General features: G+C 52.9%; 1 protein-coding gene and 1 non-coding gene across 2 annotated transcripts; both read left to right on the forward strand.

Annotated features, from left to right (window-relative positions):
• The first annotated feature begins 2,173 nt into the window (after positions 1–2,173).
• CIITA (class II major histocompatibility complex transactivator) lies at positions 2,174–24,209 on the forward strand. Its single transcript, XM_044915069.1, has 19 exons — positions 2,174–2,303; positions 2,551–2,646; positions 4,953–5,015; positions 5,194–5,274; positions 7,325–7,369; positions 8,024–8,176; positions 8,645–8,788; positions 9,736–9,900; positions 10,651–10,719; positions 11,547–13,200; positions 14,264–14,422; positions 15,081–15,152; positions 18,006–18,086; positions 18,642–18,734; positions 20,176–20,262; positions 22,363–22,446; positions 22,612–22,695; positions 23,381–23,478; positions 23,835–24,209. The coding sequence occupies exons 1-18, from the start codon at positions 2,180–2,182 to the stop codon at positions 23,454–23,456; spliced, it is 3,330 nt and encodes a 1,109-aa protein (XP_044771004.1). The 5' UTR covers positions 2,174–2,179; the 3' UTR covers positions 23,457–23,478; positions 23,835–24,209.
• Positions 17,531–17,603, forward strand: TRNAN-GUU. The gene has a single exon. It is a non-coding gene; the product is annotated as a tRNA-Asn (tRNA).
• Positions 24,210–24,610: the final 401 nt, after the last annotated feature.

Here is a 24,610-nt window from a genome sequence, read left to right on the forward strand (position 1 = left end):
AGCGACTAAGGCTCTGTTGTTTTAAGCTTCTCAGTTTGTAACTTTGTTACAGGGGGTCTGGGAAATGAACGCACTAGGGAGTAGAGCAGGAACCTGGAGCGGTGGGCATAAGCCTTCAGAGTGACTCTAGCCAGCAAGAACTGCATATTATCAGGGAGACTAGTTGGCCTCATCTGCAAAATGGAAACAATAATGCCTATCTTCACGATCCGCTTTTGTTTTGCTTTTATAGCTTTATTGGGATGTAATTCACATAGTGTGTAATTCACCCATTTTTTTAAAGATTTTACTTTTTCATTTGAGACAGAGAGGTACAGAGAGAGAGGGGGAGCATGAGCAGGGGGAGAGGCAGAGAGAGAGGGAAAAGCAGGCTCCCCGCTGAGCCAGGAGCCAGACATGGGGCTTGATCCCAGGACCCTGGGATCATGACCTGAGCCAAAGGCAGATGCCCAACCATCTGAGCCACCCAGGCGCCCCCACCCATTTATTTCTTTTTAAAAAATATTTATTTTTAGAAAGACAGAGTGGGGGAGGGGCAGAGGGAGAGGGAAAGAATCTCAAGCAGACTCCTTGCTGAGCGTGGAGCCCAATACAGGGCTCGATTCCAGGACCCTGAGATCATGACCTGAGCTGAAATCAAGAACTGGATGCTTAACTGACTGAGCCACCAGGATGTCCCACAATTCACTCATTTAAAATGCACTGTTCAGTGGTCTTTTTAGTATATTCACAGAGTTGTACAACCATCCCCACATTAGCTAAAGAACATTTTTGACATCCCCACAAAAAAAGCCCCATCTCTGTGATCATTTGCTCCCCAGTTTTTTCCACAACTCTCTCCCAACCCTAACCAACCACTAATCTACTTTATCTGTAAAGATTTGCCTATTCTGCACATTCCATATACATGGCATCATACCATCTATGGCCCATTGTGTCTGGCTTCTTTCCCTGAGTGTCATGTTTTCAAGTTTCATTCATGCTGTAGCCTGTGTCAGTACTTTATTCTTTTTATGGCTGAATAGTATTCCATTGTATGGATTTATCACATTTTGTTTGTTCATTCATTTATTGATAGATACTTGAGTTGTGTCCATATTTTGGCTATTATGAATTATGCATCTATGAAATTTCATACACAAGTTTTTGTGTGGACATGTCCAGGGTGTTTGGAAGATTGAATGAAGTGGTATCTAAGGTATCTGATATGCCCTTCACCAAATGAAGAATCTTAGAATCTCAAAGGGATGTGCCTAGGGCACCAAACTCCTATTAAGAGTCTTTAATCAGGGGTGCCTGGGTGGCTCAGTTTGTTAAGCGACTGCCTTCGACTCAGGTCATGATCCTGGAGTCCCTGGATCAAGCCCCACATCAGGGCTCCCAGCTCGGCGGGGAGTCTGCTTCTCCCTCTGACCCTCCCCCCTCTCATGTGCTCTCTCTCTCTCATTCTCTCTGTCTCAAATAAATAAATAAACTCTAAAAAAAAAAAACAAAAAAAAGAATCTTAGAATCTGCCCCGACTCCTTCAATTTACAGATTAGGAAACTGAGGCACAGAGAGGAGCAGAGACTTGCTTGAGGTCACCCAAGGCAGTAGATAGAGCATAGGGCTTAATTGCATATCCCTGCGTCAGAATGCCCAGAACCAGATCTGGGTTCCACTTGGCCTTGGGTCACCTTATGTAAGTCACCTCACGTCTCTGATCCTCAGTGTTTTCATGTGGAAATTGAGGATAGTAAGAGTATCTACCTCATATGATTGTTGATGTGAGAATGGAATGTGCTAGCCCATGTGTCTGGCACAAGGTAGGTGCTCTACAAATCTCAACTGTTATCACTCATGGCAGCACTAGATGTGGACCTCAAGTCTCCTGGATCCCAGGTGTAAGGTGTCTTGAATCTACACTTCCCCACTTCCTTTCCCTGTATGGTGGGCATCTTCCCAGAGCGATTATAAGTTCCTTGGAGGAAGGAGATATGACTTGCTCTCTCCACTGCCCAGAGCATATGAGAGATGCTGAATGAGTACTTCTGCTCACTTTCTTTGGCTCTCCCAAACCCTGGCCTTCACCAGGTGATCCAGCTAGTAGCTATGGTAGGTGTTAATTCTTTCCATCTTTCCAATGCTCCCTGCACTGACTAAATGTGTCTTCCTTCCAGGCAGCGGACAGTGTGCCGCCATGGAGTTGGGGTCTCTAGAAGGCGGGTACCTGGAGCTTCTCAACAGCAGTGCCGATCCCTTGCAGCTCTACCACCTCTATGACCAGACGGACCTGGCTAGAGAAGAGATTGAGCTCTGCTCAGGTGGGCTCTCCTCCCTCTGGCCCCTCCCAAGTCCTTCCTCACCCCCCTCAGCCTGCGGTGGAGACAGTCAGCAACTGGGCGACGTTCTGGCCGCTGAACTCTGGTCAGCACCGCGGACAGCTCCAAACGCCTGCGTGTTGTTTGCTTTCCAAAGAGGAGTTCTCCCAGCCCCGCCCCGCCTCCTTCCTTCCCCACCAGCCCTCTTCCCAAACCTTTCCTGCTTCATCCATGGGGCTTTTCCCTCCAGAACCCGACATGGACACCATCAACTGCGAACAGTTCAGCAAACTGTTGTGTGACATGGAAGGTGATGAAGAGACCAGGGAGGCTTATGCCAATATCGGTGAGGAAGCATTCTGAACCCAGAAAAGGGCCAGTTGAGGGGAAGAGTTCCTTTTTCTCTTTTGGTAACCTCACCCATTCACCACAAGCCACAGCAGTCTCCTCCCTCATAAATTAGGGCAAGGGGGATGCAAAGCAAGGGCTAGAAAAGAGACCCCAGGGAAGAAGGGAGATTGACCCCTTGGCCAATGACCACCAGGCAAAAAAAAAGTCTCACTTTTGTATCCTCTGCCTCCAGTTCTGTATCTTTTTATATTTCTTGCTCTTCTTTCCTTCCTTCCACACAGCCCATACCATATACCCCTCCCTGTCTTCTCCCTAGCTCCTAAGCCAGACTACTCTAGTATTTGTAAGACCTACCATTTGGGCGCACTTGTTGCATGCAGATCACTGTATGTGTGTTATTGCATTGAATCCTTACAACAACAAAGGAAGTAGATCCTATTAGTATCTCCGTTTTATGGAGGAGGAAATCGAGGCTTAGAGAGGTAAAACAGTGTACCCAAGGCTGCATTAGAGATAGTAATGGGCAGCTCTGAGATTCAAAGCTAGGTCTTTCTCATTTCAAAGTCCTTATTTTTAACCACGAAAAGGAAAGAGTCTAGGGTGGAGAGGTTCTCTAAGGCTTAAGCTGAGAGGCTGATTTGCAGGTTTAAAAAGGGCTACTATTTTCAGATAAGGGCAGAACTCTTTGGAGAGATGTGTTGCTGTTGGTTTTTGTTTTTTGGAGGGAAGTGGGGTAAAGGCTCCCTCCTCACCACTATCTCATACAGAGGCTCTGTTGAATTAGAAAAAGATGCCCCTTTTTCTGGAGGATGCAGCCCCCATTTGTCCTCTTGCTGGGCACCCTTGTGCAGTGAACAACCTGTACAACCGTTTTTCGTGGCCTTTTTCCTGGCAACCCAAGAACCACATCACTCAGGAGGTCTGTGCTTAACGTGAATGTGGCCAGTCTTTCCCCAGTGCACAGTTAATCCTGCAGCACACAAAGTGGAAAATGGAGAGTAGTAACTATGTGTCTCAAAAATTACAGAACTGAGAAATCTGCCCACTTCCTTTCCTTCTTGGGAACTTACTTGAGGAAGCAGAAGTGTTTGGTGCTGAGGGCATTCATATTCCTCACAACTGGAAGCAGTGATGAAGGATTTGAGCATTACTTAGGATTTAGGGGCTTTTCGCTTGGGGGCATCTACACAGGAAGTGGAAGCTGCCAAAGCAAGGTGAGGCAGAAGCTTCATCCAAATCTGTTGCTCAAGTCTGTGGGCTTTCTCTGTGCTTCTAGAAAGCCAGGCTCTGGCCTGAGCATCCAGTCATTTGAGGCATCTTGAAATATGTCTAGAAAATGGCTTCCATATGTGCATAGTGGGTGTAATAATCACACCCGCCTCATGGGATGGCTGAGGTTTGGATGAGTTTCTGTGTAAAGTGTTTAGGAAAGGAATTTGCAAAGAGTAAGTTAGGCACCCCCCTCCACGACCACCATCACCATCGTCATAGTCATCATGGTCACTGCTCCCCTTTTATGGCTCTCCATTGCTGATAAAATCAACCCTACCTTTCCCCCAGCATGAAACTTTCCCGCGGACACCTGTCTCTGAGTTTTTCAAACACTTTCCTCACTCTGTCCTCGCTGCCCGAAGCCCTCCACTTCCCATCTCTCTGACTGTGACCATCTTTCAAGGCCTGGCTCCAGGATCCCTTCCCTCAGGAGCCCTCCCTGACAGACCTGCGCCACCATACACTCTTTCCTCTGACCTCTTGCCATGATAGCTGTCTTCCCCTGGGCTCCAAGTGATGTACCACTTTATATAATTAACCACTATTTAGTAAGTGCTTTTGGTGTCCTAGCTACTATTTTTGATGCTTTAACTTAGAGGTGGAGCCTCTAATCCTCACCATCCATCCCTGGGTTGCAGGCATTTTTTGTTCTCATTACACAGATGAGGCCGTGGAGTCCCAGAGAGGTTAAGCAGTTGGTCCAAGTTTGCACAGCTAGTAGGTTAATGGGGGTTAGAGCTGGGATTTAAACTTAAAGCCCGTGACAACTCTACCACACTGCATTGTACTACTTGACAGCGATAGTTAAGTTTTCATAGATGCATATCATCCCTTCAATTAGATTAAGAGCCCATGAAGGTTCAGGGTTCCTTCATTAATTTGATCATTCATTCAGCAAACGCTGATTGAGCACCCCCGTGTGTGCCAAGGCTGGAGGGTCACAGTTCCCTGGTAGCTACCCCAAGACCAGGCACACAAGAGGTGTTCAGAAAACTCATGGACTGACTGTTCTTTTCCTTGTCTGGGCAGCGGAACTGGACCAGTACGTGTTTCAGGACTCCCAACTGGATGGTCTGGGCAAAGACATTTTCAGTAAGTTGGGGGATTCTTGGCTCAGCCTGCGTTTCCTTCCTTGTTCCTTGGGGAGCATCATAATACCTGATGACCACCCTTTGAAGGGCAGTCAGATCCCACCCCAACATAGGGACAATGAAGGCTCACTTTGGGCATCCACTGACTACGTGTTGGTGTCTTTTTTTTTTTTCCGAAGTCGAGCACATAGGATTGGAAGAAATGATCAGCGAGAGTGTCGAGGTGCTGGAGGAAGCAGGGCAGAAAAGTCAGAAAAGACGTGAGTAAGCCCCTCTCTGATCTGACCTCGGCCTGCTTGACTCCTGGCCCTGCCTTGGCTCCAGAGCCTCCTGTGGCTCCCAGTGGCTTCCCTTGTTAAGTCCTGTCTGCTCTGCCTGGGTTTGGACGTTCTACCCCTCACCCCCCTCACTGCTGTTCCCTGGTGACCCAGGGAAGAAGCAGACAGCCCAGGTGCTAATGGCCATTCTCCAGGTGTGTCTCTGCCCCTGGCTGTCTTGATTGCCATTTCCCAAAGGCCATTTGGGCTCTGGCTTCTCTTTCATCCTTAGTTGTCACCCCTGTATTTGAGGGAGGTGTCTTTAACCATAGATTTTGGAGTCAGCAAGAACTGGGTTTGAGTCCTGGGTCTGCTATCTATGGGTTGTGTGGCCTTGAGCAAGTGCTTGTCCCTCTCTGAGCCTCCTACTCTGTCTCCGTTTCTCCTTAATCTGTCCTTACTGGCAGTCCCTATGAGCTTTTAAATGCAAATCAGATCATTCTGCTGTCCTGTTAAAGCTCCAAGGACTACAAAATATATACACAAGGCCTATATGATCTGGTCCTTCCCACCTTTCCAAGCTTGCCCTGGGCCAGGACATTCCAGCCACACTGGCTTCCTACCGTTCCTAGAACTCACGTACCCTTCCCAGCCTCCAGCCTCGGGGCTCTTGCACTTGCAGTTCTATCTGGAATGCCCTTTTCCCAGTTCTTCCCATTGCAGGCTCCTTTGAATCCTTGAGGTCTTGGCTAACATGTCACCTCCTCCTGAAAGCCTTCCCTGACCACCCTTCCACATGGATCACCTCGCTGGTTTTCACCTTGTTTGTGTCTCTCCTAGCCCCTTAGTGCTTGCCACCATCTGGACTTTTTTTTTTTTTATTGCTTTTTGACTAGTTCCCAATGTGAGGACAGCGATCTTGTCTCTTGTCTTCTGGACTCATTAACTAAGTTCTAACACAGGGCGTGCTGTAGTGCCTCAGTAAATGTCCGCTGAATGAACATATCTGTAAAACGAGCTCAACAGTCGAGTGAGAGCTTCCTATGCTCCAGACCATGTGTCGGGCTTGTACCTATTTCTTCATTTGTCAACAGGTGAAGCAGGTGCTATAAAAATTCAAAAGGTGCAAGGATATTCAGTGAACACAAAAAAATCTCCCTCCCACCCCTGTCCCCCAGATCCTCAGTTTTCCTCCCTGAAAACAGCCTATGTTGCCGGTTCCCTCCAGGGAATTCCTCTTGCTGGCTTGCTTTTTTTGTTTGTTTGTTTTATTTGATAAATATTTTCCCCAGCATTTTACTATGAAACTTTTCAACATTGAATAAAGGTGAAAGAATCGTACTGCAAACAACCATGTAGCGCTAACAGTCTCCAGTTGATGTTTGGCTGTATTTGCCTTAACACATCTCTCTCCATCTGTCCATCCCTCTCTCCACTCACTCATCCATTCGTTTTATTTTGGGAACATTTCAAAGTAAATTGCAGACACCAGTACACTTCCCCGTACGTCCGTTAGCATTCTTGTTCTTTTTTAGGGCTGTGTGGAAATTCACTGGGTGGGTGAACTGTGATTTGTTTCGCCAGCCCCTTGCTCAGGGACACATAGGGTTTTCCTCCGTCACTGTGCTGGCACTTGGTCCCTAGCTCACCGATTTTCCATGTACTCCTGAAAAGTAGGAAGCCCCGCCTCTGTTTCACAGATAAGCGATCAAAGGTTCAGAAAGGCTCTGTTGCAAAGACACAAGGCTAGGGAGGGACCCTAAGCAGGTTGTTGTTGTTTTCATTTTTATTTTTCTAAACTCAAACTCGTCTTGTGTCCCCTTTGCGCTTCAGCCTCTTCCAGTCCCTCGCTGCCCTGGGTCTTCAAGGTGGGGTTTGGGCACAAGCGGACAAGCAGGGCAGGAAGGGTCAGAGGAAGGGGAGGGACTGAGAGCTGCAAGGCCACTTTCCAGCCATTTAAGGCAAGGCCATGTGGGCTGCTGGGGTTCATGGGCCCCTCGTGGCTGGGACCACAACTTCCTTGGGGTGGTTGACCATGTTGTTTTCTCTGCAGCCTTCCCAGAGGAGCTGCCCGTGGACTTGAAGCACAGGAAGCTGGGTGAGCAGGGTGGGGTGCACCCGGGGAGACTGTGAGGCAGGGAAGCCAGGGCTCAGAGAGGTGAAGTCCCTTGTCCAAGATCACACAGCTAGTGAGAGGCGGAGTTGGGATTCAAACCAAGATCACGGTTCCATAGCCCCCTGCTCTGCAGTTTGAAGGCTGCTGGGAGATTCAACTTCTCCTACAAAGCCTCGCCCCTGACACCCCTTCTTAATTCTGAGTCAGAGCCGAGACCCCGCCTCCCACCTTACTCCACTGCCCCTCCAGACCACACTTCTCCTTTTGGAGTACAGAGTCACCTAGGGTCAGCTGGTCACCCAGTGCCCTCTGGCCTCCCGAGAGCCCCATGCCTCAGCGAGCCTCTTCCCCAGGCTCACCGTCTCCTCCCACCAGAGGCTGCCTCCTCTCCCTCCACCTGCCCTCTCATCCCACCCTGTTGTTATTGCAAAGTGGGGGAGACCAGCCCCTGAGTGGCACAGAGTGAGGAAGACAAAGCAGCTTCACCCAGGGCTGAGAAGAGGATGGGAGCTCCCTCCAACCACCCGGAGAGAGATCTACTGTGCTTCTGCCATCCTCCCTAGAAGGGCCCTGCCAGGCACCCATTCAGATCGCATCCGTGGTCCCCTGGATCTAACATGGTCGTCTTGCTCACAGCTGAGCCCCTCACTGTGCCCATGGTGACTGGCACGTTCATGGTCGGGTCAGTGAGTGACTCCGCAGCTCTGCCCTACCTGTCACCACCTGCTGTGTTCAACAAGGAGCCAGCATCCAGCCAGATCTGGCTGGAGGAGACCGTCCTGATGCCTGGTACGTTAGGGACTTAGAGAGGGTAGGCTTCCTACCCCCCTTCCCTGGGGGTGCCTTAAGAGTGGCCATGGTAGCGCCCACCAGGGACAGGAACCGCCCCTTGGTGTCACCCACTTCCATCCCAGTTAGTCCCATCCTCAGGGTCCTCATCAGCTCAGCCTGTGCCAGAGAATGTGCCTTGGAAGGAAACATCCCTGGGAGATATAGCAGGGAGTCCCCACCCATTAGGGCATTTGCTCATCAGCTCTCTTCATTCATCAGTTATGCACTGAGCACCCTGTCTGTGCCCGCCACTCTGCCGGGTGCTGGGGACACCACCACGGGCAAGAGAGACACAGCTGCTGCTCTGGGGGGACAGAGGAGCCTGCCCTTTAGAAAGGGAGTCGGATCTTAATCGGATAATCAGAGAACAGGATTACGAACATTGCTGCTCTGGAGGATCCCACCTCACTGCCTTTGTCTCCCCAGTGCCCCCTTCCAGTTCCTTGCTGAGCTGCCCGAGTCTTCCTGCTGGACGCATCCAGATCATCCCTGGCCTCCCCTCTCTGCCCCAGGGGCTCTGGCAAATCTCAGGGGCTGGGACGGGGGTGTCTGGTATGGTCATTTATCAAGGTGAGTGTTCAAAGCCTGCCCCCCATCCCTTCTCGCGGCTACCTGACTACTCCCTGATCCTGTCCTCCCCCAACCCCAGGCATTTGGCACCTTCTTAAGATCCTCCGTCCCCAGAACACCCTTCTCTGACCCCCTTTCCCAAATATCAAAGCATAAGGGCAGAGCTCCCCAAGGTGGTCGGGGTGAGTGACCCACCCACCCAGGGGCTGGACTTTCTATGTATCACTTTTCCCCACCAAGCCTTAGTTTTGCCTTTTTTCCTTTGTATTAAACTTTATTATATTTTAAAATCCCATTGATTCATGCTCATCCACAAGCCAAACAAAATGAGATGCTTACAAGAGTTAATGAGGCTCTTCTGCACTCTTAGTATAGAGTGGTGAACTGTTTTGGTGTGCATCCTTGCGTGGCTTTTTTGGAATTGCCTTATTTCCTGATCGGCAGGATGGTCTCTGCTGACCTCCCACACTGAGGAGTTGTGAATTGCCCAGGGCAAGTCTCCTTTGGGCTCTCAGGGATGGGAGAGAGGATGAAGTCAGGTGGGGAGACTTCCACCCAAACTAAGAGCATCCTTTAAATGTTGTATGCCAGTTTTTCGTATAATGTGCTGGTGGTCCAGAAGGAAGGGAGCATCCCTGACCTGACCTCCAGGCAAATGAGCACTGACCGTATAGCAGGAAGAATGTTATAGTAGCACTTGCCCTAAGCTCTCTGTGAGCTGACTGTGCCCATTTCACAGGTGGGGAAACCAAGTCTCTGTGAGCTAGGGGTAACTCCAGAGTTCTTTCTTCAGTCTTGTCCTGAAATGTCTTCCTCTGGAAGTTCCCCAGTCTCCTCCCCAGACTTCCCAAGCCACACAGCCTCCTTTGGGATGGGGTGGGGGTGACCCAAGTTGGGTCCTGGGTGGATACCTGGTTGTTCTAACCCTTCCCATTGTCCCAATGTAGGCGAGATGCCCCAGGCCAGCCAAGTGCTTCCTTCCAGTGGCCCAGCTGTGCAGAGCCTCCCCAAGTTCCCAGATCGGCCCGGCTCCACCAGCCCCTTTGCCCCGTCTGCAGCTGACCTTCCTGGAATGCCAGAACCAGCCTTGACCTCCCGTGCAAATACGACAGGTAAGGACCCTCGGGGGCCGGTGAGAGTTACAGGAAGCAGGACGGAGGCCCTGGGGGGAAGAATCGTCTCAATCAGGTTCACAGACCAGGCCACCCACAGGGACAGGCAGGCTGCATTTAAGGGTAAAACAAGGTAGGGGGGTCTCCAGGGAGTGGAAGGCATAAGAGAACACGTGTTCCACCTAAACCGGACCACTGGCCTTCAGCTACTTGCCACCCAGCACGAAACCAGACCCAGTGTGGCCAGATCTTCTGATTTGTCAGCAGAATCTACAAATCTCAGTTTTTACATAGATACTGTGATTTTTAAAACATTGGTGAAAATTTTTAAAGCATAGCTGGCCCAGTTAGGGGTGCCTGGGTGGCTCAGTCATTAAGCATCTCCCTTCAGCTCAGGTCATGATCCCGGGGTCCCGGGATCAAGCCCCGCATCAGGCTCCCTGCTCAGCGGGAAGCCTGCTTCTCCCTCTCCCACTCCCCCTGCTTGTGTTCCTTCTCTCACTGTGTCTCTCTCTGTCAAATAAATAAATAAATCTTAAAAAAATAATAATAAAGCACAGCTGGTCCAGTTAAAAGCCTCTTTGAGTAGGATACAGCCTCAGGTCACCACCTTATGACTGTTGTCTCGGGGAAGACCCAGCCACCCCCCCGCCCCCGTTGGTTCTGCCTTTGGGAGCCTCGGAGGACTGAATGTCCCCGAGGCAGGAAGGTCCCCAGGCAGGCCCCTCACCTGAACTTCTTCATCTCCAGAGGACCAGATGTCCCCTACCCAAAGCCGGGCAGCTCACGAGGTCTCCAGCAAGCCTCTGAAATGGCCTGGTAAGTGGTGGCGGACTCTCTGTGCCCTGGGGCAGGAGGTGGAAGCCCGGGTCTGCTTCTATTTCACTCACTCACTCAACACGTACTCAGCCCTTCTCTGTTGGTGGTCTTGCTCATGCATCCGTTCACTTGCTCACTTGATTCTATGAGCAAGTCACATGTGCTGAGGTCCTGCCCTCGTAAGCCCACACCAGGTGTTGGCACCTTGTTTTCCAGCCCAAGGGAATGAATGAGGGGAGAGATGGATGAAGGAGGGGGCTGACTCTGGGCACAGGGGCGATGGGAGGTGAGATGATGAGAGGATGACCGAGCTCCTAAGTCTTACTCCGTTCCGCGTGCTTTTCTAAGCAGATATATTAAATCATGCATGTCGCAAACAGCCCTAATGTTATCCCCCTTTTGCAGATGAGGGACTCCTGGGGCATCCCCGGAGATGTAGCAGAGTCTATAACATGCTCAAGATCACAGTAATTAGCGGTGGAGCTGGGATTTTAACCAGATACATGGATTCCACTCTCTTAAACCTTAACACTGCCCCCCACCCCATGGCCTTCCTATAGTGAGGGAGCAAAAGCAGAAGGGGGTTAGTGAGTAAATGAAGGGGCGGATAGATAAACAAGGGAGAAGACAGGTGAATGACAGGTGTGAGAGTGAATGAGTGAATGAATGAATGTCTGCGTAACTGAGAGAGGCAGTAATAAAGAAGGCAGTGGGTGGGGACTGACTGGCACAGCTGGTGGTCGGGCTGGCCTCGTGGTGGTGCTAGCACCCTCCCCGCCCAGCACGCGCGCGCGCGCACACACACACCCACCCTTGGGCCTTTGCAGAGAGTGTGGAGCAGTTCTGCGGCTCCCTACGGGACAAGTACCAGGCTGAGCTCGCCGGCCCGGAAGGCATCCTGGTGGAGGTGGAGCTGGTGAAAGCACGGCTGGAGAGGAGCAGTGGCAAAAACCAGGAGAGGGAGCTGGCCACCCCGGACTGGGCAGAGAGGCAGTTGGCCCGCGGGGGTCTGGCCGAGGTGCTGGGGGCTGCCGGGGACTGCCGGCGGCCGCGGGAGACACAGGTGATCGCCGTGCTGGGCAAAGCAGGACAGGGGAAGAGCCGTTGGGCCCGGGAAGTGAGCCGGGCCTGGGCCTGCGGCCAGTTGCCCCAGTATGACTTCGTCTTCTACTTCCCCTGCCACTGTTTGGACCGCGCCAAAGGGGACACTTACCGCCTGCAGGATCTGCTCTTCTGCCTGGGCCCCCAGCCACGGCCTGTGGACGAGGAGGTCTTCAGACACATCTTGAGGCGGCCCGACCGGGTTCTGCTCATCCTGGACGCCTTCGAGGGGCTTGAAGCCCAAGACGGCCTCTTGCACAGCGCGGGTGGACCCGTGTCCACAGAGCCCCACTCCCTCCGCGGGCTGCTGGCCGGACTCTTCCAGCGGAAGCTGCTTCGAGGCTGCACCCTGCTGCTCACGGCCCGGCCCTGGGGCCGCCTGGCCCAGAGCCTGAGCAAGGCCGACGTCCTGTTCGAGGTGGCCGGCTTCTCAGCCGAGCAGGCCAAGACCTACGTGACGCGCTACTTGGAGCGCACTGGGGCGACTGCGTGCCAGGAGCGAGCCCTGGCCCTCCTCCGGGGCCAGCCGTTCCTGCTCAGCCTCAGCCACAGCCCCACCGTGTGCCGGGCCGTGTGCCGGCTCTCCGAGGCCCTCCTACAGCTGGGTGACAAGGCTGAGCTGCCCTCCACGCTCACGGGACTCTACGTGGGCCTGCTGGGCCCCGCAGCCCGCGACAGCCCCCCGGAGGCCCTGGCAGGACTGGCCAGGCTGGCCTGGGAGCTGGGCCGCAGACACCGGGGCACCCTGCAGGACAGCCAGTTCCCATCGGCCGCCGTGAGGGCCTGGGCCGTGGCCAAAGGCCTGGTGCAGCCCGTCCCGGGCGCCCCAGACGTGGAGCTGGCCTTCTCCAGCTTCCTCCTGCAGTGCTTCCTGGGGGCCGTGTGGCTGGCCCTGAGCACTGAAATCAAGGACAAGGAGCTGCCGCAGTACTTGGCGTTGACCCCGAGGAAGAAGAGGCCCTATGACAACTGGCTGGAGGGTGTGCCGCGCTTCCTGGCTGGCCTGCTTTTCCAGCCTCACGCCGACTGCCTCGGAGCCCTGGCAGGGCCAGCTGCGGCCGCCGTGGGGGCCAGGAAGCAGAAGGTGCTCAGCAGGTACCTGAAGGGCCTGCAGCCAGGGACGCTCCGGGCCGGGCGGCTGCTGGAACTGCTGCACTGTGCGCATGAGGCCGCGGACGCCGCGATCTGGCAGCACGTGGTGCAGGGGCTTCCAGCCCGCCTCTCCTTCCTGGGCACCCGGCTCACACCACCCAACACCTACGTGCTGTGCAGTGCCTTGGCGGCGGCCGGCCAAGACTTCTCCCTGGACCTCCGCAGCACTGGCATTGACCCCGCTGGGCTGGGGAGCCTCGTGGGACTCAGCTGCGTCACCCATTTCAGGTGGGGGCAGGGGACAGGGCAGAGGGCTTCCGCCATGGTCTTGGCGCTGTGCCCGGTGCTGAGCACTGCGGTGGGGTCTCGTTTAGTATGCATGGCAGCCGGGGGGGGGGGGGGGGGCGGAAGTGATTCCTTCCTTTTTAAGATGAGGATGTCCAGGCTCAGAGAGGGATAGCGGCTTGCCCAAGGTCACACAGCCAGTGAAGGGCAGCGTCTTCAACCAATATTTGTGGGTTTTTTTAAATTAAATTAATTAAAATTTTTCTATTTTAGAGAGGTGGGGGAGGAGGGTTAGAGGGGGAGGAAGAGGGAAAGAATCTCAAGCAGACTCCACGCTGAGCAGAGCCAGACATGGGGCTCGATCTCATGACCCTGAGATCATGACCTGACCCCAAACCAAGAGTCCAGCGCTTAACCGACCGAGCCACCCAGGCGCCCCTTCAACCAATATTTGAAGGCCTGACAGGTGCGAGGCACTGGGCCACATTTAGGATCTAAGACTGATCTGGGCTCAAATTCGTATTCTTCTCTCCATCCCCTAATCAAGCCACTGTTTTGTCATGGTTAAAGCCACAGCCTCCCCTCGAGCTCCCCACCTCCCGTCTCCCTTTTCCATTCTACTTCATAGTCAACCGTCAGAGCAGTCTTCCTAGAACTTGCATCTGATCATATTCTACCCCTTTGATTCCTTAACTTGGCTCATTTAAATCCTTCTGTGATCTGTTTGATCACTTTAGCCTAATCTGCAGAAAATTTCTCCCACCTTCCCCCCAAATATACTTTACCCAAGTTATAAAGTCCTATACCATTGTAGTGGTTCAACCAAGAATTTACCGCTGAGCTTCCTGGTAGCCAAAGCAAAAAGGGAAACAAAACCACTGGGGGGGCTGAGAAAAGGGAGCGATCATTAGGAACTGGAGTGGTCATGGAAGGCTTCCTGGAGGAAGTAGGGATGAAGCTGAGGACAGAAAGCGTCTGACTAGATAGGAGGTTCCTTCATGGAGCTGCCCCTCCATTATGGTCTAGCCCGGCTCTTGTGCCTGGGTCTGAGGCCCTTCCTCCGCAGGGCTTCGCTGAGTGACATGGTGGGGCTGTGGGAGTCTCTACAGCAGCGTGGGGAGACCAAGCTGCTCCGGGCAGTGGAGGAGAAGTTCACCATCGAGCCTTTCAAGGCCAAGTCCCCGAAGGATGTGGAAGACCTCGGCAACCTCGTGCAGATCCAGAGGTGAGGAGGAGAGGGCATGAGAGGTGGCTCAGACCATGCAGGTTGAGGACAGGCAGGACCCAGCATTAAAGTTCACCATTGGTGCTTCTCCTCTCCTTGGGGAGATCCCGTGCCCTCCCCCAGGCTGCCCAGAATCTCCTGCAGCAGGCAGGGCAGAGCCTCCAGGACCCATCACCTCGTGCCCTTCAAAACCTGCCATCATGAACCCAATTTGTCCTCAGCTAGAGCCAGACAGAGACTCCCTGCTGAGGGCTGAGGAGGTGCTTTCTGCATCTAGTAACAGAAATGTCACCGATGGCCACCTTTCAGGGTAGGCAGGACGAGTACTGTCCCCATGTGATCGATGGCAGAGCACTAAGGTCCAGAGGGCAGAGAAACTTGACTATAGAACAGCTGTTTCTTATTCTGTCCTCATCCACTGTTTAAGCACCTACTGTGTGCTGCCTGGGCCGGGTTTGGTAAGCATCTGCTTTCCATGAAACCCGTAAGAACGCCTTCGTAACATCCTGTTCTATTTCTTTTTAACGGGGGACAATAATAGCCTCCAAGGAAGGCAGGCCTCCCCGGGAATTTGAGGCAGGCATCCTGAATCACTCATGTAGGGGCTCAGGGACAGGCGAAGAGCCTGCTCCCCACTAACATTGCCCCTTCTCTCTAGGACAAGGAATTCCTCAGAAGACACAGCTGGAGAGCTCCCTGCTGTCCGGGATCTAAAGAAGCTGGAGTTTGCGTAAGCAGAGGAGTGAATTGTCTCGGGTCCCCGTGAGGTTTCTTACCCGGCATTATTAGCTGGGCCTGAGCCACTGGGAATGGAGAGGGGTCCCCAAAATCATTTTTTTAAAAGATTTTATTTATTTATTTGAGAGAGAGAGAGTGTGGGAGGAGGAGCAGAGGGAGAGGGACAAGCAGACTCCGTGCTGAGCTTGGAGCCCGACACGAGGCTCAATCCCAGGACCCTGAGATCATGACCTGAGCTGAAATCAGGAGTCGGTCACTTAACAAACTGAGCCACCCAGGTGCCCGCCCCCTGCCCCAGATTATTCTTGCTTCGCCCCTTTGGAAACCAGCTTCCAGCATCTGGGGCCCGGCCGGTCAGGGCTGGGGCTGGAGCTTCTCGGGTGTGATGCTAAGTGGCCCATTTACTGGTGAACATGCTCCTTCCCATTCATTCATTGGACAGACACAATCCACTGACTGAGGCCACTGTCCTCAATGAGCCTGAAGTCTAGTATAAACGGACAATTACCCCCTGCTGTGATCAGTGGCCCGTGGGGCGGCGGGGAGGCCATGGGGACTCTCTGGAGTAGGTGAACGAAGGGCTGAAGCTTGCCTGGTTCTTGTTCCAACAAAGGAAGAAGCTAAATTCGTGTGCTATCTTTGTTAGGGATCGAAAATCGCCTAATGATTAGGAAAAAATTATTAAACACCTGCAGTGTACACAGTGCAATTTATATATGATCTGGGAGGTAGTCACTACCTTCCCATCTTACAGATGAGAACATCGAGGCCTAGCCAGGTTAAGTGACTTGCCCAAGGTCCCCAGCTGGTCACCCTCCAGTTACCTGCCCCTCCTGATCTCTGCTCCCCCGCACCCCAGAAAAAGGCAAGCATTTCTGGTTTGGAACAGAGACAAGGTGCCACATTTGTGCACAAATAAAAATGTTGCTGGAAAGAGGAAATGTGTGAAAACAATCACCAAGGGCGCCTTCTGACTTTGACTTATTTTCAGCTTAAAAAGCCCCTAGATGGAGGTCGGAAGTGTGCTCTGGGGAACAATAGCATTGAGGTGGAATGGCCCAGAACCAGGAGACTAGCCACCTGCAGGCTAGAAGCCCCAAGAAAGATCTGAAGAAGGAAGGAAGGAAAGGACTATTTTGGGTGTGTGACTGCCAGCCACTGCGCCCGGTACCACGCAAGCCCCAGTGGCCTGGAGATGAGTCTTGTTGGTTGCTCAGAACCCGTGAGGTGCTCTGCGAGGGGACAGGGTCCTGATTCAGCCCTTGAAGAGGCCTCCTCCATCTCCCGTACTGCCTTCCCTGCTCCCTCCACTCCAGCCCCAGGGGTCTCCTTGCTGGACTCCAACCTCATAGGCAGGGTCTGGCCCCAGGGCCTCTGCACTGCCTGCGCCTTCTGCCCATGATGCTCTTCCCCAGATATCCGCACGGCCCACGCCACTACTTTCTCCCTTCCTTCTGGTTTCCACGGAGCCAAACGCTCCCATGTTTGAAAGTACAGTTCTACCTCGCCTGCCACCGTGCTTTTCTCTGTATTACTGATTATCTCCCACACCAGATAATTTACCGATTTCTTTCATTATCTGTCTTGCCCACGGGACTGTCAGCTCCACGAACGAGGGCCAGGATTTCTGTCTGTTCTGTTCACGGCCCTGTCCGCGACAGGCTCGCATGGGCGAGCAGTCAATACTGGATGCACGAACTCCGTAATCCTTCCAACAGGCTCATGAGACAGGGGCCAAATCTGAGGAGACCAAGACGGAGCTGAAGGGGTTTGCCCACATGGCCCCACGGGAGCCACGTGGTAGGGCCCAGGTTTAAGTCAGCCGTCGGACTCCCATCTCATGACCTTTTATCGAGGCTCAAAGTTCCCAGACTTTGAGATTGCAAAGATGGAGAATATTTTGGAGTAAATTTGAAGGACTATATGCAGTTACCATGTTTTCATGTTTATCAAGTGTGTTCATTCCAACAAGCAAAATAGCCCCTGCTGGCACCAATTTTATCAAAGAATGAACATTTTCGTGCCAAAAACACTCCAAAGGACACAATTTCAGAATAAAAGACAGTTCTTTATGTTGAGTCCCGTTTAACCATATTTTAAAAGCAGAACAAAAGAGCCCTGCACTGTCTTTATTTTTCTTCCCCTGGAAGTCGGGTGTAAATGCTGATCCAGCCTGTGAGACCTTGTGTGAATTAGTTAATCCCTCTGTGCCTCGGTTTCCCCATCTGTAAAACGGGGATACGAAGTGCCCTTAGCTCAGAGTTGTGAGGGTGAAATGACATCTGAGTGAAGGACCCCGTGTGTGCCTGGCACATAATAAGTTCTCAATAAATGGTTTTATTTGTTATTAAAATGTAATGACACAGGGGCACCCGGCTGGCTCAGTCAGTAGAGCATGAAACTGTTGATCTCAGGGTTGTGAGTTCGAGCCCCACGTTGGGTGTAGAGATTTTCTTGTTTTTATTTTTATTTATTTTATTTTATTTTTATTTTTTAAGTAACAAATTTTTTAAATTAAAAAATAATTTAAAAATAAAAATGTAATGGCAGATAAGTAAAGTCATTTTTCTCAAGACTGGTGGTGGTCCTCAGGCTGGAATTTGGGAAACACTTTCCCAGGCCAGGAGCCCAAGCTGCCTCTTGGGGGGCTTCGGTGAAGTCTGGCCAGAACAGAAGGGATTGGGGTGCCACCTAGTGGGGATCAAGGGAGGGAGGGCACTGGGGGGCAGGGAGGGGAGGGGGCCTCAGACTGGACGTGCCTTCTGTGACATGTCCACCCCACCCTGGTGCCACATTGAGGAGCCGTGACAGTTTCGGGGTCTTACCTCTGCTCTTTGCCTCCTAGGCTGGGCTCTGTCTTAGGCCCCCAGGCTTTTCCCAAACTGGTGAGGATCCTCGAGGCCTTTTCCTCCCTTCAGCATCTGGAGTAAGTATGGACGCGGGCACCCTCAGGTTTTGATAACCTCAAACCCTGCCCCTGGCGAAGGTGCACACAGGAGGACCGACCTTCTCTGTCCTACCCTCCCTCCCTCCCTCTCTCCTGCGGCTTCCTCAGTGTGGTTGGTGGGAAGGACCAGATGACCCCACTGCAGGGAAGGGAGGACAGAGGAGAGAATGCCCAAGAATAAAAAAGGTTGAGTCCTTTTGTGACCTCTGGAACTCCTTTCCCTCCCTGGGCTCCCATGCTGTTCCATCTGGGAGCAGGAGCCCATTGCACAGTTGTGGTCCCAAGAGGGTTAAGGAAGTTGCCAGAGCTCACAGGGCTCCCAGGGAAAACAAGCAAACAAAAAACCGATTCATGTCTGTGGGGAGTTAGAAACTTGTCCCCTGGCTGGCCAACTGGTCAGCCGCCCTGGGGGATGCAGATTTGCTCTGGAAAGTTTGCCTATGGTGTGTCCAAGGTGGGGGTGGGGGCGGGGGTGGGAGGAGGCTGGCCTCCTGGGTGTGGGCTGATGGCCCCTCTGTCTGATTCCACCCACAGCCTGGACTCGCTGAGTGAGAACAAGATCGGGGATGAGGGTGTCGAGCAGTTGTCAGCCACCTTCCCTCGGCTGAGGGCCCTGGAGACTCTCAAGTGAGTGCTGGAGCTGCCCTTCCTGCTGCATTGGGTTTTTGTGTTTTTCTGTTCACTCACCCATTCAGTCGTTTCTTGATTGAATCACCCGCAAACGCTCATTTGTTAATTTAATCGGCGAATACCAAAGGAGCACCTACTATGTGCAGCCACCATTCCGGGCCTTGCAGACCCAGCTTTTTTTTTTTTTTTTTTTTAATGATTTTATTTATTTGAGAGAGAGAATGAGAGAGAGCGAGTACATGAGAGGGGGGAGGGTCAGAGGGAGAAGCAGACTCCCCGCCGAGCAGGGAGCCCGATGCGGAACTCGATCCAGGGACTCCATGACCTGAGCCAAAGGCAGTCGCTTAACCAACTGAGCCACCCAGGCACCCGCAGACCCAGCTTTAAACAGAACAAACAAAGCCCCTGACCTCAGTGAACTCCTCGTAAACAAGCAAACAAATAAATCCGTGATTATGAAGCACACACTGATGAACGTAACATTTAAGGAGAGGAAGTTACACTGGGCGGTGTGAGACGAGAGACGGACTAGGATGTGTCACTAAAACATTATCATCAAAATAGTAAATATTTATTTAAAAAAAAAAAGGAGCACCTGGGTGGCTCAATCAGTTGAGCTTCCAACCCTTGATTTCAGCTCAGGTCTTGATCTCAGGGTTGCGAGTTCAAACCCGGCGTTGGGCTCAAAAAACACCTGTCCTGGGTTTTGGGAAGTGGATGGATGTGATGTAGGAGGATCTGCATGATTGTTTACTGAACGTGGAGGGGATCATCAAAGTCTGTCCACGCTGTGCTTCATAACTGGGCCCGGGATGGCAGCAGGGTTCACTTTGGAATTTCCTTGACTGTAGGACATTGAGACTTGCCCAGTAATTTATAGTATTCTAGGTGATGCTGTGGGTAAGCTAGATCCTCTCTCCGCCCCCACCACTCCTTTCTTTGTCCCTCCCTCTCCTACCTTTCCTTCCTGTCTTTTTCCCACCCACTTAAGTATCGAACACCTACTATGTACTTGGCATTGATGTAGGTACAGGGATACAGTAACCAAAATAACAGACCTGCCATTAAACAAATAATATGAACACGTTTTCAGTTCTAGTTGGGAAATGTGGTCCAAAGGGAAAAGAAGGATGCTATCAAATCAGAACAGGTGTGGGGTGGCGTGACCTCTCTCTATTTTCATCCTCACCCCCGCATCCCACGCAGCCAAGGGCGGCACAGTATCTTTCTATTTACTAAGAATCAGCATGTTACCCACAGTGCTGCTCACAGCCTCTTACCCACGACTCTCCTCGAGGTAGATAGACATGTGTTTGCTGCTTGGGCCACCCTGTGGGGAAGTGAAAGTTCCCCAGCTCTGCCCCGGAGTGGGTGGGCACGGATGGGGAGGGGCGTGAGAGTTTGGTCCTGAGCCCTCCCCCTCGCCGTGTCCCTGCAGCTTGTCCCAGAACAGCATCACCGACGTGGGCGCCTGCAAGCTCGCCGAGGCCCTGCCCTCCCTGGCTGCGTCCCTCCTCAGACTGAGGTGAGTGGGCCCCCCTCACCAGGCTGGCGGGCTGGGGGAGGGTGGAGAGCCACACCACCACCCCGCACAAGAGGATAGCAAGGGCCTGGGGAAATGCACCTGACAAACCGGGCAAGTTGCTTACTCGTTTGGAAAATGGGTACCATCCCAGTGGCCTATGGAAAGCGCTTGGCGCAATGCCTGGCTCTAGTGCACAGTAAATATTGGTCTTCTTTCCCCAGGGGATGGCAGGACTGAGCCTTTTCTGGAGTGCAGTGGTGATGGTTTCTAGGAGCTGACCGTGCATTGGCGGCCTTGGCTGGCTCTTGCAGCTCACACAGTGCCTGCACTGCCACCTTCTGGTCGGCCTTGGCATAGCACTTTTTGCTTTTGATGACTTCCAGCCTGCCTCCCTGGTGGTCCCAGGACTGATGAGGGGAGTTCAGACCAGAGCCCCAGCCCTTCAGCTCAGCCTTGCCAGCTCTCTTCTCTCTCCAGGCTTTCCTACTCCTTCCTCAGCCTTCATCCCCTGCCAAGGACAGCCAGAGCCACATTCCCAGGGGAGATGGTATCTGGTTCATCTAGTTATTGACGCATCCACCATTTATCGTTCCAGCCAGGGTCACCATGTGCAGCTGTATGGGTTGTGTATTGTGCAAATCATAGTCTATCTGATTGTCACTCCCCAGAGTTGTGCAGGGCATCTAATTACCTCTAATATCAACCATGGGCCAGTACTTGTGCTAGGAACTAGAGATTCAGCTATGAACAAAACAAATATTCCCTTGCTTTCAAGCTTCTTGCCTAATAGATAAGCACATGTACAAACAAAATATTTTTAAATAGTGATTTGTACAGGGGAGGAAACTAACAAGGGCCCAGGAGGGTACAATGGGGAGTATTGAATTCATCAAGGAGGTCAGGAGACCCCCTTCCATGGGAGGTGCTCAGGAACAAGCATTCCAGGAGGAGGGAACAGAAGATGCAAAGGCCTTGAGGTGGGAAAGAGTTCTGTCTTTGCCAGGAGGGCCACTGTGGCTGGCTAAAGAGAATGAGGGACAGCAGGTGGGAGATGAAGTGGGAGAGGTAGGGGAGGCCAGAATATGCATGGAGACCTTCATAGGTCCGGAGAGGGCTTTTGGAGTTTTTCCATTGTGAATGGAGAAGCATATGGGGCAAATGGGGGCAATATCTGATACGACTGACATTTTAGAAAACACTGCTAATTAAACCATGGCATTCATTGATGATCAGACACATCTGGATCCCAATGATATTCAGATGTGAACATGTACATCTTGGCATCGATGAAATATGGGAAGAATCCTCTGTCTGTGGGAGGAGGGGGAAGCCCCCTGGATTCTAAGACCCCCTGCCCCCAGGAAGGAATTGTAAAGCCTCCGCCTGGTTCTGGCCCTGGTCCTGGCCAACCTGTGACATCAGGAGATGCCGGAGGTTAACCTTAATCTGCTTTGCTGCAGTGTAGATCTGCTGCTTTTACATGCAGCCCTGCAGTGTAACCCCGAAGCTGAGTCATGGCGAAGTCATGGCCTTGAAATGAGAACCTCGGGAGCACCTGGCGTGTTAAAGGGATGATTGTTACCGAGTGTACAGCTTCATTTGGCACCGGCGACACCCATCGCTTTATGTACCATGCTGCTCACGGTAGCTGTGACCACACCGAGAAACCCGTGCTGGCCCAGTGGTTCTGGTTTTTTCTCTCCCCTACTATTCCCCAGTGCTGGTCATGCCATCTGCGGTAACTCATATAACCGTCACCATCCCCCCCTTCCCCCCCTGCCCCAGGGGGTAGTAATAACCACAGCTAGGATTTAGTCATTTCACGTGCCGGGCTCTGTTTTGGGTGTTGTACCAGCATGAACTCATTTACTCCTCCCTACGATTACTCTATCGTGCCCATTTTCTGGAGGAGCAAACTGAGTCACAGAGGAGTTAAGTAACTTGCCAAAGGTCACACAGGCCACAAGCCCCGGAGCTGGGATTTGAACTTGGGAAAATCTCGGCCAGGAGTCTCTGGGCCTCAGGTTGCCCCTCTGTAAAATGGGGCAGGGATCTGCCTGGACGTGGATCCCCATGGGCCCTGACCTCTGTTTCTGGCAGCCTGTACAATAACAGCATCTGTGACATGGGAGCTGAGAGCCTGGCACACGTGCTTCCAGACATGGTGTCCCTCCGGGTGTTGGAGTGAGTGTGGACAGTGGGTGGCAGGGGTCTGGGGCTCGGGGGGACTGCGGGGTCTCCTGCTACCAGGCTGGGAAGGGCTGCTTGTCGAGAGTGCGGGGTGGCCTTGGTCGGGGGCTGGATGGCCCCGAGTGAGGGCCAGGCCCCAGGATGGGTTTCTCTCCCCAGTGTCCAGTATAACAAGTTCACGGCTGCTGGGGCCCAGCAGCTAGCTGCCAGCCTGAGAAAGTGCCCTCATGTGGAGACACTGGCGTAAGTCTTGGCCCCCCATGGGTGGAGGGCCCCCGACTTTCCAGGGGTGCAGCTCCTGTGAGCCTTGAGCTCAAACCCCGCTCTCACCCTCACCAGTGTGGGAACTTGGACGAGCAAACTTTGCCACCCTGGCCTCAGTTTCTTTGTAAAATGGGAGTGGTAATATTTACCCCCAAGCAGTTTTGTGAGGTTCAAATTAATCTTAGAACAGTGGCTGGTACCTGAAAATGCTCAATGTATTAGGGTCAATGGTATGAAATCACTTATATTCTATTATTTTGGACCTGGCAAATTTGGCCATTTCATATGGTTCAAACTTATGTGTTATCCCATCACTATGGTGTCTGATGTCTGGTATCAGTACTTTAAATTCTTCCAAGGCACTTTCACCTACATAATCCCTCATATCTTCTAGGGTAGAATTTATAAGCCCCATTTTACAGATGAGGAGAATGAGGCACAGAGAGGCTAACTAACTTTTTGGAGGTCACACAGCAAGTCAGTAGTAGAACCAGGTCTAAAGAAAGGGGTCTTGGGGCTCCTAGGCCTCTGCGATCCCTATAACCCCACACTGGTCTGGTTCTGCCAGGTGGGAAGTCTCCAAGGGTCTAGGCTGGGTGGTAGGAGAGAATTGGGGCCCCCTTCTCTCCTCTAACCTGGCCCCTGCACGCCATACCTGTTGTAGGATGTGGATGCCCACCATCCCGTTTGGTGTCCATGAACACCTGCAGCAGCTAGACTCACGGATCAGCCTGAGATGAGCTCCGTGATGCCTGGGATGAGGTAACCGAGGTGGGCTTGGACAGGGAGAACTGGGGGTGGGGTGGGGCGGGGGGGCGCTGCTGGGTGAGCACCTCGAGACTATGCACCACCTGGGGCCTCCACCTGTGATTGGTGGAGGTGTCTTTACAGGCTTTGGGGACGAGGCCCTGAGCCTCCTGCCTGTGGCCAGGCGTGGAGAGGTGGGGGAAGGACGGGGGTGGGGGGCTGGTCAGCCATCCACAGCCCTTAGTTTGGGGAAGAGCTTCCCTAGAGGTTCCCTCAGCCACCCCTGCCGCCTGCCCTGCATGGTCTTCATAGGAATTTGCTCTACATGTTTCTGTGCAAATGACTGTCTCCCAACTTCTGTGCCTCCCCAGCCTGTGATGTCCCCCTCCTCCAATTCCTCCTCATCCCCAGTCTGGACAGCGCTCTGTCCATTTGTCCAGCTGCCCCCTCCTGAAGCTCTCTGACCCCGCCTTCTCCTGACCTCTCACAGCATGTTCTCTGAGGACGCTGACCACGCTGGACCTTGAACTGGTTATCTGTGGACACAGTTGTTCTTGGGCCCATGAGCCAAGCAGCCTGGCGCCCAGCCCTGCCGGCTCAGGGTCGGCCCCCACCCAGCCGCGGGAAGGACCTGCTCTGCGGACGGACCTGGGCCCGGCTCCAGACCCCCTGCGGGGCCCAGGTCGATGGCACCCCCGGCAGATGGGCTGGGTGCCCGGTGGCCGCTGCAGTCCACCCAGGAGCACTGAGGCAGGCCCTGCGGGACGCTCCCGACAGTGGTGACCAGGCCGGAGCGGGGGGAGCAGGGTGGCCCCATCCCTGCGTCCCCAGGTCCCTGCTGGCCTGGGGAGAAAGCACTTCTCCATGCTGCTCTGCTAATAGGGCACGCTTGGTGCTCTGCGGACACCAGCAGCCTGCCCCACCTGCTCCTTTCCCAAACTGTGACAGGCAGGGATTCAGTGGCAACTGCTTTGTGTCTGCAGGACTCACTGTTTTTGCACTAACCTGGTTGAGGCCAAAGCTTGGCCTGGCGCAGACACACTGGACTTTAGCTGGAAAGAGCTGACAGTACACTAATGGAGGGGGGAAGGCCTCTCAGCCTTCATTTCTTGTGTTGTGTTTCACTACATTATAAAGGGCTTGTTAA

Source organism: Neomonachus schauinslandi, chromosome 5, assembly GCF_002201575.2.
Source record: "Neomonachus schauinslandi chromosome 5, ASM220157v2, whole genome shotgun sequence".
Taxonomy (NCBI): domain Eukaryota; kingdom Metazoa; phylum Chordata; class Mammalia; order Carnivora; family Phocidae; genus Neomonachus; species Neomonachus schauinslandi.

What these genes read in the sequence shown, in the direction of transcription:
- CIITA (XM_044915069.1), top strand. Translation starts at nt 2,180, where the DNA reads ATGGAGTTGGGGTCTCTAGAAGGCGGGTACCTGGAGCTTCTCAACAGC. An exon ending in GGAGGCTTATGCCAATATCG is followed by an intron (nt 2,647 to 4,952) that starts GTGAGGAAGCAT and finishes TTGTCTGGGCAG; the next exon opens with CGGAACTGGACCAGTACGTG. An exon ending in TCCTCCCTTCAGCATCTGGA is followed by an intron (nt 18,087 to 18,641) that starts GTAAGTATGGAC and finishes TTCCACCCACAG; the next exon opens with CCTGGACTCGCTGAGTGAGA.